The following is a 12,848-nucleotide window of genomic DNA, read 5'->3' as shown; positions in this document are numbered from 1 at the left end:
CCAAAAAAATATCTTGGGTAATCAATGATATTTGGGAGGCATGCGTTTGTTGTGGAAGTTAAGATGTTGTTTGGACACCAGCATCTCATTTTGAAGAGTCTGGATTCAGGTCCTGGCCCTGCTTTCATTCTAGCTTCCTTCTAATGTGCACTCTAGGAGGTAGATGGTTATGGCTCAAGTACCCGGGTGCCTTCAATCCATATGAAAAACCTGTTAGGAATCTGGAAAACATTATGCTGAGTGAAATAAGCCAGTCCCAAAGGGACAAATATCATATGTTCTCCCTGATCGGTGACAACTAACCAAGCACCAAAAAGGAAACCTGTTAAAGTGAAATGAACACTATGAGAAACGGTGACTTGATCAGCCCTTGCCCTGACTGTTGATGAACAACTTAATACATTATCCCTCTTAGTATTTGCTTGTTTGTTTGTTCTACTTAATACTTTTGGTTGAATTCTGTAATCAATACACAGTTATTCTTAAGTGTTGAGACTAAACTGAAAAGTGATCCCTGTTAAATATAAGAGTGGGAATAAGAGAGGGAGAAGATGTATAATTTGGGACATGCTCAATCTAACTTGCCCCAAACAGTAGAGTTAGAAAGGTACCAGGGGATTCCAATTCAATCCCATCAAGGTGGCATGTACCAATGCCATCTCAGATCAGCCAGATCTGACTAGTGAGATGGCATTGGTACATGCCACCTTGATGGGATTGAATTGGAGTCCCCTGGCACATTTCTAACTCTACTGTTTGGGGCAAGTCAGCTTGAGCATGTCCCAAATTGTACATCTTCTCCCTTTCTTATTCCCAAACTTATATTTAACAAGGATCACTTTTCAGTTAAATTTAAAGACCTAAGAATAACTGTGTGTTAATTAAAGAGTTCAACCAATGGTATTAAGTAGAACAAAAAATACTAAAAGGGATAAAGTATTAAGTTGTTCATCAACATTCAGGACAAGGGCTGTTCAAGTCACTGTTTCTCATAGTGTCCATTTCAGTTCAACAGGTTTCCTTTTTGGTGCTTGGTAGGTTGTTATTAATCAGGGAGAACATATGGTATTTTTCCCTTTGTGGCTGGCTTATTTCACTCAGCATGATGTTTTCCAGATTCCTCCATTTTGTTGTAAATGACAGGATTTCTTTGTTTTTTTTTTTTTTTTTACTGCTATATAGTATTCTATAGAGTACATGTCCCATAATTTCAGTCAGGAAAGTGAAGAGGCAACCGACAGAATGGGAAAAAATATTTGCAAACTATGCAACAGATAAAGCCTTAATAACCAATCTACAAAGAGATCAAGAAGCTCCACAAAAACAAAATGAACAACCCACTTAAGGGATGGGTCAAGGACCTCAGTAGACATTTTTCAAAAGAGGAAATCCAAATGGCCAACAGACACATGAAAAAATGTTCAAGATCACTAGTCATCAGGGAAATGCAAATCAAAACCACAATGAGGTTTCACCTCACCTGGGTTAGAATGGCTCACATACAGAAATCTACCAACAAATGATGCTGGCAAGATGTGGGGAAAAAGGGACACTAACCCTCTGTTGGTGGGAATGCAAACTGGTAAAGCCACTAGTGAAGTCAGTCTGGAGATTCTTCAGAAACCTGAATATAACCCTACCATACAACCCAGCCATCCCACTCCTTGGAATTTACCCAAAGGAAATCAAATCGGCAAACAAAAAAGCTGTATGCACCTAAATGTTTATTGCAGCTCAATTCACAATAGCTAAGACCTGGAATCAACCCAAATGACCATCAACAGTAGACTGGTTAAAGAAACTATTTCTTTGTGTTCTTAAGGAGGATGAAGACATAATTTTGAACACATGCCAATTTTTGTACTACTGTATTAAATAGGGCAGGTGAAGCTCTACTATGGGGAGCATTGAAATTTCAAAAATAAAAACTTTAGGTTCTCTATGCAGAAATACAAAAAGATGAATATCTTCTATGGTATTAAATTGATACCAAAACTGTTGGTTAGAATCGTGGGAAACTGCAGTCTCTAAATACATGCTCCAAATCCCATTTCATATGTATGTGATGCTATCTACTGTGGCCCCCTGAATGAACTCCACTAGCTCACCTAAATATATCAGCAAGCAAATGAAGTTAATAAATATCTTGCTCACTCAGTTCTGAAGTAGAGACCTCTAAAAATTTACCATACTGCTACACTCACCAATAAGAAAACAAATGAATTCAGTACAGTTTTACTAAACATTGTCTTCAATTAGCCTAGAAAAGTTCAGTTGGTTTGTTTATTGATGGGTACAAGGAAGCCAGACATTAAATATATCAAAAGTAATCAGAAAGAGGGAGAGACAGAGAGAAAAAAAAATATTCCATCTTCTGGTTCATTTCCCAAATGTCTGCAACAGCTGGGACTGGGCCAAGACAAAGCCAGAAGCCTGGAATTCCATTTGGTTCTTCCACATGGATTGCAGGGGCCCAAGCACTTGATTCATTCCCAGCTGCCCTAACAGGCACATTAGCAGGCAGCTGAACAGAAAGTGGAACAGACTGAGCTTAAACCAGGACTGTGTTATGTATAATATGCTGACATCACAGGCAGTGACTTTACCCTCTGTGCCATCACACAGGCCTCCACACACACACACAAAATTTAACAAATTCAAAAAGATCAAAATCATATCTCATGTTGTATTTTTACCACAACAGTATGAAACTAGAAGTCAATAGCAAAAGGAATTTTGAGAAATTCACTAATAACTAGAAATTAAACAAGATGCTCCTGAGTAATCAATGGGTCAAAAAATAAAATGGTAATTTAAAAAATAAAATGTCTTGAATAAATGACAATGTAAAGACAACATATCAAAACTCACGGGATACAGCCAATGTAGGTCCATGAGGAAAATTCATAACAATATATACCTACATTAAAAAGGAAAAAAGATCCTCAATTAATAGTCTAACACATGCTTCAAGAAGCAAACACATCCAAAATTAACCAAAGATTAGCAAAAGGATGGAAAAATATAGATCAGAAAAAAAAATAAATGAAATTGAGAACAGAAAAAACACATGAAGTAAATAAAATCAAGAGTTACTGCTCTGAAAAAGTAACCCAACATAGCCCTTAATAGATTAAGAAAAAGAGAGAAGAATCCAATCAAATCAGAATTGAAAGTAAAAACTTTACAACAGATGCCTTAGAAATAAAAATCATAAGGGGCTATTATGAACAAGTTTAAGCCAACACATTGGATAGCCTAGCAGGAGTGGTAAACATCCTGCCCATGGGCCTAATGAGAGACGTAAAATCATTTGGTCTGGCCCTGCCAAGGCAGCCTCAGGTGGAACTCAAAATTCAAAAAATCTACAGGTGCCTAATTTTTAAGTTGAAAATTTTGTATGGTCTGTGAATGACATCATATATATCCAAATGGCCCTTGGCAGGGAAAAGGTTTCCTATGCTTGGTAGAGGAAAAGGATAAGTTCCTATATAATCTAATAAAATTGAATCATGAAATAGAAAGCTCTAACAGATCATTAACAAAGAGATTGAAGAAGAAATAATTTAAAACTTCCAAAAAAGAAATGTCCAGAACTAGATGGCTTCACAACTGAATCTTGCATAAGTTGTTTTTTTTTTTTTTTTTTTTTTTTTTTTTTTTTTTTGGACAGGCAGAGTGGACAGAGAGAGAGAGAAACAGAGGGAAAGGTCTTCCTTTGCCGTTGGTTCACCCTCCAATGGCCGCCACGGCCAGCGCGCTGCGGCCGGCACACCGCGCTGATCCAATGGCAGGAGCCAGGTGCTCATCCTGGTCTCCCATGGGGTGCAGGGCCCAAGCACTTGGGTCATCCCCCACTGCACTCCCTGGCCACAGCACAGAGCTGGCCTGGAAGAGGGGCAACCGGGAAAGAATCTGGCGCCCCGACCGGGACTAGAACCCGGTGTGCCAGCGCCGCAAGGCAGAGGATTAGCCTAGTGAGCTACAGCACCGGCGCATAAGGTTCTTAAAATAGTACTTTTTTTTTTTTTAAGGTCAGAGAGAAAGAGAGGGAGACACAAAGAGAGAGATCTTCTATCCACTGATTCACTCTCTGAATGGCTGCAATGACCAGGGCTGGGCCAGTTTCATCCCACTCTCCCACACAGGTAGCACCTGAGCCTTCTTCCACTGCTTTTCCAAGGCCATTAGCAGAGAGCTGGATCAAAAGTGGAACAGGCTTTACACTATGCCACAATATCAGACCCTAAAATAGTATACTTAAAAAAGTAATATTGTAGAGTGACTAAAGAGTAAGCTTTATAATTAGACTATCTGTATTCAGAATCCCAATGCCAAAGTCTAATCGGCAGAATAATAAGCCAGTTTATATAGTTCTACTTTATAAACTTCACATAACCTTTTTATTCAACTATATAAAACTAATTGAAATATATATATATTATTTTTTCAAAGGATCTTCTGTGGTTTCATGAATGCTAAAAAGGGCTAAATTCCAGAGTAGTAGCCTCTTATTTACAATGAATGTAAGTCATCATTGAACATTGTACAGTCTTTTGTGGAAATCTAGAAAATACATGTGAATTAAAACTATATGACACAGTGGTGGGGGGCTGCTGTGGCATAGCGGGTAAGGCCACCGCCTACAGTGCCAGCATCCCATTTGTGCCCTGGGTCAAGTTCTGGATGCTCCACTTCCAATCCAGCTCTCTGCTAAGACAGTGGAAGATGGCCCAAGTCCTTGGGTCTCTGCACCTGCGTGGGAGACCTGGAAGAAGCTCCTGGCTCCTAGTTTCACATCCGCACAGCTCCAGCTGTAGCAGCCAACTAGGGAATAAACAGGTGGATGGAAGAACTCTCTCTCTCTCTGCCTCCCCTTCCCTCTCTGTGTAACTTTGACCTTCAAATAAATAAATAAATCTTTAATATACATATATGACACAATAAATTTAGTAAATTTATGGTAACGATCACTAGAAAATAAGCAAGAATTAATTTTTAAAAAAATTATTTATTTATTTGAGAGCCAGAGTGAAAACAGAAAGGGAGAAACAGAGATGTCTTCCATCTGCTGGCTCACTCCCCAAATGGCCACAATGGCAAGGGCTGGGCCAGGCTGAAGCCAGAAGCCAGGAACTTCCCCCAGTTCTCCCTTGTGGGTGCAGGAGTCAAGCACTTGGGCCATTTTCCACTGATTTCCCAGGTACCTTAGCAGGGAGCTGGCTTGGAAGTGGACCAGTCGGGACTCGAAGGATCACCCATATGGTATGCTAGCACCGCAGGTGGAGGCTCAACCTACTATAACACAGTCTCAGCCCTCAAAACTAATTTTATAAAGCCAACACAGTTGAGAATTTGAGAATTTCTTATGTATTGTTTAATCTTATTTCATGGAAGCTGTGGTACAGAGAAGTTAACTTGCTCAAGTTTGTATTTAACTAGTACTACAAAGGCACACAAAGCCTTACATAAAATTTAGTCATGAAGCTCTTGCATCCTTCATTACTTCCTCACCTTTATCCCCAAAGATATCGATTAGTATTTGAGCTAAGGCCCAAGGGTCCGCATTTTTAAGAAAGTCTTCATATAATTATTATTCTCTATACTACACTGTAAAAACCACTATACCATGAGCCAACGCTATGGCACAGAGGGTAAGGCTGCCACCTGAGGCTCTGGCATCCCATATGGGTGCTGGTTCAAGTCATGGCTGCTCCACTTTCAATCCGTCTCCCTGCTGGTGTGCCTGGGAAAGCAGCAGAAGATGCTCAAATGCTTAGGCCCCTGCACCAATGTGGGGGGCCCAGATGAAGCCCCAGGCTCCTGGTTTGGCCTGGCCAGCCCTGGCTGTTGCAGCCATATGGAGAGTGAACCAGCAGATAGAAGATCTCTCTCTCTACAATTCTAACATACAAATAAAATGAGTATATCTTTTTAAAAAAGTTAGTACACCATATGATCTTCATCTTCTGATTCTTATATTCTATTTTTCTCAATATTCTGGTCACTATACATTTAAAGGTATCCTAGAACTTGTAGGAATCTTATGTAAACCAGTTTATGGAGCCAGCTTATCCAGCCAACTAGCACACTGCCAACCTGGGGCACTGTTTATATCTAATTGGACACTCTCAACTCAACATAAGGATTTTACATCTGTAACAGCCACTTGCATAATTTTGGACCTATAGTAGATGCTGCTGCTTGAGTGTGTCTCAAGGCAGGAAACTGCCATGAAATTAGAGGAAAGGCTACAGTTTCTGATCTTCATCAAAATAGGCAATGGGGGGGCATAAGCTGCCCCTAAAGGAATGTGGCAGCCTAGACAGCAGGGGGCTGAATGGATGTTAATTGCAGGAGCATTTGAATGGACCTGTCTTTGAAGATTTACACCACAGTTCTGTTCCCAGTCATGGATCACCAGACTGGATTCCTTTCCCACCTAAAGTTGTACATCAACTGTGCCTATGTGCCAGCTAGCTTGTAGACTTGCTGATACCCTCTAATAGAAAGTGCTGGCCAAAGCAATCCAGGGCACACTCTTCAGGTGAAGATGTCCATGATCTGTCTCACTCATTTATGAAACCCCACACTAGAGCCTTCTAGAAAAATAATTTTATTGAAATATCATTAGAGGGGTTGGCACTGCGTTGCAGTGGGTTAAAGCCCTGGCATGCAGGGCAGGCATCCCACATGGGTGCCCATTCGAGTCTTGGCTGCTCCACTTCTGATCCAGCTCTGTGCTATGGCCTGGAAAAGCAGAAGATGGCCCACGTCCTTGGGTCCCTGTACCTGTGTGGGAGACCCAGAAGAAGCTCCTGGCTACTGGCTTTGGATTAGCTCAGCTCTGGCTATTGGGGCCATTTGGGGAGTGAACCATCAGACGGAAGACCTCTCTCTCTCTCTCTCTCTCTCTGTATGGCTCTATCTCTATTTGTAACTCTGTCTTTCAAATAAATAAAAATAAACCTTTTAAAAAAAAGAAATATCATTAGAAAAGTTATGCTCTGTATAAAAGCAATATAACTTGTAGTATATTTTAAAAGTTCATATAAATTAAACAAAGCCTTTGGTTAAAAATATTCTATATTTTTACAAGTTATAATGTTACCACTTGTTATCTCTGGGGATTGGTTCCATAACCAGGCAAGGATACCCAAACATATGGATATCCTTATATAAAATTGTTATTTTTGCATATAACTTATATCTTCTCATGTACTTTAGATCATCTCTAGATTACTTATAATATCTAATACAATATAAATAGTCATTATACTGCATTATTTAGGGAATAATATCAAGAAAAACATCTACATGTTTAGTATAGCTGTAGTTTTTTTAAAGATTTATTTATTCATTTAGCCGGTGCCGCGGCTCACTAGGCTAATCCTCTGCCTAGCGGCGCCGGCACACCGGGTTCTAGTCCCGGTCGGGGCGCCAGATTCTGTCCCGGTTGCCCCTCTTCCAGGCCAGCCCTCTGCTGTGGCCAGGGAGTGCAGTGGAGGATGGCCCAGGTGCTTGGGCCCTGCACCCCATGGGAGACCAGGAAAAGCACCTGGCTCCTGGCTCCTGCCATCGGATCAGCGTGGTGCGCCGGCCGCAGCGCGCCGGCCGCGGTGGCCATTGGAGGGTGAACCAACGGCAAAGGAAGACCTTTCTCTCTGTCTCTCTCTCTCACTGTCCACTCTGCCTGTCAAAAAAATAAAAAAATAAAAAAAAATTAAAAAAAAAGATTTATTTATTCATTTGAAAATGAGAGAGAGAGAAAAGGACAGACAGAGAAAGAGAAATCTATCCATTGGTTCACTCCCCAAATGGCTCCAACTACCAGGGGTGGGCCATGCTGAAGCCAGGAGTGCAGGAGTTTCTTCTGGGTCTCCTACTTGGGTGGCAGGGGCCCAAGGACTAGGGTCATCTTCAGCTGCTTTCCCAGGTACATTAACAGGGAGTTGGATAGGAAGTAGGGTAGCCAGTCCTTGAACTGGTGCACATATGGGATACTGGAACTACAGGTGGCAGCTTAACCTACTGTGCTACAGCACCGGCTTCACCTCTGTAATTTTTTTTTTTTTTTTTTTTTGGACAGGCTGAGTGGACAGTGAGAGAGAGAGACAGAGAAAAGTTCTTCCTTTTGCCGTTGGTTGGTTCACTCTTCAATGGCCGCCGCGGCCAGCGCACTGCGCTGATCCGTAGGCAGGAGCCTGGTGCTTATCCTGGTCTCCCATACGGGGGCAGGGCCCAAGCACTTGGGTCATCCTCCACTGCACTCCCTGGCCACAGCAGAGAGCTGGCCTGGAAGAGGGGCAACCGGGACAGAATCCGGCGCCCCGACCGGGACTAGAACCCGGTGTGCCGGCTCCACAAGGCAGAGGATTAGCCTACTGAGCCGCAGCACTGGCCTCACCTCTGTAATTTTTAAAAACTATTTTTGACCCTCATTTTATTCAATCTACAGATACACAACCTGCACAGACAAAGCACTGCCTGTACTTAATGTAATGATTTATTGTTTTATTTAATGTAACTACATTCAATTTGAATTACTTGACCCCCAGCAGAGTCATCAATAAGCACTATCACTGAGTAATGCTGTAATATAAAAAACTATTTAAACTATAGCAAATTCTTTAAGCCCAATACTATTAGCTTGTATATCAAAGCCCTGCATCTGGGTTTATTTCACAGGAAGTCTCAAAACAAATTCAAACTTATGTTTTTTGCCTTTACAACATCTAGAAAGATACTACATTAAATATGCATTAAATAGAAAATTGTTTTCCTTACTAAAAATGTTACAGATAAAAAATATAAGTAATGTGAATAAATATTTGAAGTATAAAGATTTAATTATTCATATGATTATACTTCTAACCATATCTTGTTTATTCTCATTTATAGAGAAATTAATACACATATATTTAACTTACCTCTGTTGTTTGTAGACTGGGATCTATTTCTCTAGTAACTACTCTCCCTAGAAGAAATAAGAAAGAGAAAAACATGTTACACTGGTCAACTGATCTGAATATGTTCAAAAGTATGCAGAGGGACTGGTGCTGTGGCATAGTGGGTAAAGTCACCACCTGCAGTGCTAGCATCTCATATGGGCACCAGTTTGAGTTTCGGCTGCTCCACTTCTGATCAAGCTCTCAGCTATGTTCTGGGAAAGCAGTAAAAGATGGCACAAGCCTTTAGGCCCCTTGCCCACATGGGAGACATGGAAGAAGCTCCTGGCTCCTGGCTTCGGATTGGCACAGTTCTGACTGTTGTGGGCCATTTGGAGATTGAACCAGTTGATGAAAGACTTTCTCTCTTTCTCTCCCTCTGACTCTGCATCTCTGTAACTCTGACTTTCAAATAAATAAATAAATCTTAACAAAAAAAAGTTTGCCAAAGGTGAAAACAAAAATTGAGCAATGAGAAAAAAGAAAGCTCAAAGGAAAATACTGGAAGAAAATGTAGATTTTTCTGGAACTAAACTGTTCCAAACAGCCTCCAACAGAAGTCTCATTAAAAACTGTTTAGAAGAATAGTAAGATAAGGATATGTAGGAAAAATATCACCCAGTAAGAAATAAACTCAACTCTCATCAGTACAGTTCTCAATCCATACCTACCAAACTGCCGAGACAAAGACATCCAACAGTGCTGTTCAATGATATCTCTTAGTTATCACTATATGAGTTTTCATATTCTCTTTGACTTGTTTTCCTGGAATTGAACCAGACTGGTTGCAAGTAAAACAGTACCAGAACACGACCATTTTCGAAATAGGCCAAATTACTACTCACCCCCCAGATAGAGTCACCATGGTTAGGTGAACCATTAGGACTCAAATAAGTTTCTGACTGTAAAAAAGGTAACAGAGAATTTAAATACTTATTCCCAAGTAATTCCAACTTGGAAAAATACTGAGAAATATTTGTCAATATTTCCATAAAATGCTTTTGAAGAAAATATCACAAGGGAAATCAAATAAAATATTACTACCACTTAAAAATCATTCCAAAGTAACAGTAATTCTGTAAGAGTTGGGATATATTCCGAAAACACAGAAATTTATAAATCAGTCATTTGTACATCTTTTTCATAATCCAAGAAACACAATTCATTCCACAAAACAATATTTAATATATGTTAAATGAAATTAATTGTACCTAGTTCACAATAGTACAATTCTTTTTCACAGATGATGCTAATCACTCAGCTATTCTTCCTAGTCATTAAGTCCATCACATAAATGAAACTATTATATGTGGATAAACTCCAAAGCTTCCTACCAAGCAGCATAGTTATTAACTACTCATTTGTTAAAATAAGGCTATGTGAAAATAATCATTGATTTGTAAGAAACAGTTACTTCACGTAAACTGTATTTTACTTTTAAAAGTAGAGGCAGGGGCCAGCACCGTGGCTCACTTGGTTAATCCTCCGCCTGTGGCGCCGGCATCCCATATGGGCACCAGTTCTAGCCCCGGTGCTCCTCTTCCACTCCAGCTCTCCTCTGTGGCCCAGGAAGGCAGTGTAGGATGGCCCAAGTGCTTAGGCCCCTGCACCCACAAGGAAGACCAGGAAGAAGCAAGCACCTGGCTCCTGGTTTCGGATTGGCGCAGTGCTGGCCGTAGTGGCTATTTGGGGAGTTAACCAATGGAAGGAAGACTTTTCTCTCTGTCTCTCTCTCTCACTGTCTGCAACTCTACCTGTCAAATAAAAAAAAAGTAGATGCATGGTTCATATCTTTGATAACAAAAGACAGGGATCATTCATGATGTAAAATCTTTGTCTTTGACAGACTATGTTAATTCTTTCAAATTAATTAAAACCAGCCTACCTCTCCAGCTTCACTCTCTTGCCCTCTTAAATCCAGCCCACCAGTCTTCTTTTAATCCCGTATGCTTTCCTTCAGATTCCTCTCTGAAGTGCCTTAGCTCCTAATCATTCCTCTGCAAGGAATGTATAACTTATTCCCTGCCACTCCCCTCCCCCAACCTACCCCAGGGTAATTCTTCACCACATCCTTCAGCTATAAGTTTGAAAGTCACATTCTCATCAGAAAAGCCTTCTCTCACCTATCTTTTTCAAATCACCTAATATATGTCTACTCGATGGCATTTCTCACAGTTTCAATTTTAAATGATTTTGTGTGCTTTTTTATTTATATTTTTTACTGCCCCAAAGAGTGAAAGTTCTTGAAAGGTGGGCATAATATCTGATTTTGTTCTCTATAGCACAGTGATTGGCAAATGAATGTTGCCTGATAAATGTTCATAGAAAAAAAAAAAAAGGAACAAGCAGGCCAGTAAGAGAAGTGTTTCTTCTATTGCCTTTGTTGCCAATGATGAGACAAAACATGTTGAGAACTACACATGTGCCAGGCACTGTAGTCAGTTTCTTACAGAATCTGTTATGTACATGTAATGAAAGTTACATTGGCAAATGACAATCTTTTTCAGGAGTCAGTATTTCAATATGTACAGTGATGAAATTAAACTAGAACAGATGTCTCAAATTTGAATGTCCACAGCGGGCTAGAAGACTACTCAAGTGAACTGCATACATTTAGCGAACGTTAAGAACACAGTGAAGACATGACAGCTCTAGATGATAACCACCATGCAACAGGGCCCCAGACTCTACAGAGCTCAAGATTTTTCAAGATAACTTTCTGTTTGGTTTTTAATGTAATCCAATCTTTAAATATGTAATGTAATTTAATGTAATCCAATCTTTAAATACGAGAATGTTTTTGAAAATATTTATGAATCCCAAAATAAATTCATTTCTATCAGACTCAGATGTCAGGAAACTCCAATGAAATCTGAATACAAAGTCTCGTAAAGTGTGATAGTTGATTTTATAGCATCAACTTGAATGGATTAAGGAATACTCAGTTCAGAAAAAGGGAGACCCTTATTTTGAATGTGTCTATGAGGATGTATACAAATGGGATGAGCGTGTGAATCTGAGCGGACTAGGTGGGCAGATTTGGCTTTGGGGAAAGCAAGCACCAACAACTGGCTAGGGCTCTGGAGGAACCAGGTGCAGAAGATGCACTGTTACCTTCTCTGAGAGCTATGACTTGCCTGACTCCTGCCTTGGACATCAGATTCTGATCCTTGTAGTCCAGGACCTTATGCCAGCAGTCCCCTTGCTGGCACTCGGGCTTGGGCCTCAAACTGAGAGAACTACACCCACTGCTTTGGGACTGGAACTGAGCCATGCTACTGACATTCCAGGGTCTCCAGCCTGCAGTTAAGCTGCCCTGGGACTTCTCTTTTGCCATAAATAAATCTCCCTTCATATATCTCTATTCATATCTTATCAATTCTGTGTTTTCTTGAGAACCTTGACTAATACATAAAGTTTCAACCAGCTCTGACTCTATGAGATTTATTCCTTAAAAGAGTTTGCTATTCTGCATTTCATGTGGGAATTTTGATAGCACAATTTCTCTAAAAGGCTCAAGCCAAAGGCAGCTTCTCTTGTGACTTCTTTTGAGTCCCCCGATATAATACCAATGATTTGTGTCAAGCGCATTTCAGTTCTTACAAAAGCTGCTTGAAGGTGCACCCTGGCTGGCGCGGTGGCTCAATAGGCTAATCCTACACCTGCGGCGCCGGCACACCAGGTTCTAGTCCCAGTCGGGGCGCCGGATTCTATCCCGGCTGCCCCTCTTCCAGTCAAGCTTTTTGCTGTGGCCCGGGAGTGCAGTGGAGGATGGCCCAAGTCCTTGGGCCCTGCACCCACATGGGAGACCAGGAGGAGCACCTGGCTCCTGGCTTCAGATCAGCGGCAGTGCGCTGGCCGCAGCACACCGGCTGCGGCGGCCATTAGAGGGTGAACCAA

General features: G+C 40.9%; 2 protein-coding genes across 46 annotated transcripts in view; one reads left to right on the top strand and one right to left on the bottom strand.

The window, feature by feature from the left end:
• LOC149127787 (centromere protein U-like) overlaps positions 1–12,848 on the top strand; it is a 133,193-nt gene that overhangs the window by 44,132 nt on the left and 76,213 nt on the right. The window lies entirely within an intron of this gene.
• Positions 1–12,848, bottom strand: part of LOC127485527 (anoctamin-5) — an 85,647-nt gene that overhangs the window by 56,690 nt on the left and 16,109 nt on the right. For 23 of the 34 annotated variants that reach the window (XR_016228956.1, XR_016228966.1, XR_016228958.1 and 20 more), the window contains exons 2-3: positions 8,931–8,977; positions 2,872–2,920 (exon numbers count right to left, since the gene is read on the bottom strand). Coding sequence is in view for 13 of the 34 variants with exons in the window: in XM_089325579.1 (XP_089181705.1) it covers positions 2,872–2,920; positions 8,931–8,977 (96 nt within the window). In the remaining 21 variants the exon portion in view is untranslated. The remainder of the gene's footprint in view (positions 1–2,871; positions 2,921–8,930; positions 8,978–12,848) is intronic. The other 11 variants (XR_016228971.1, XR_016228970.1, XR_016228960.1 and 8 more) reach the window with 1 other exon arrangement.

The sequence above is a fragment of the Oryctolagus cuniculus genome, chromosome 2, assembly GCF_051225735.1.
Source record: "Oryctolagus cuniculus isolate XC-2025 breed Fujian yellow rabbit chromosome 2, ASM5122573v1, whole genome shotgun sequence".
Taxonomy (NCBI): Eukaryota; Metazoa; Chordata; class Mammalia; order Lagomorpha; family Leporidae; genus Oryctolagus; species Oryctolagus cuniculus.
Note: the sequence above shows the minus strand (reverse complement) of the source record. Positions and strands in the feature narration are given on the sequence as shown.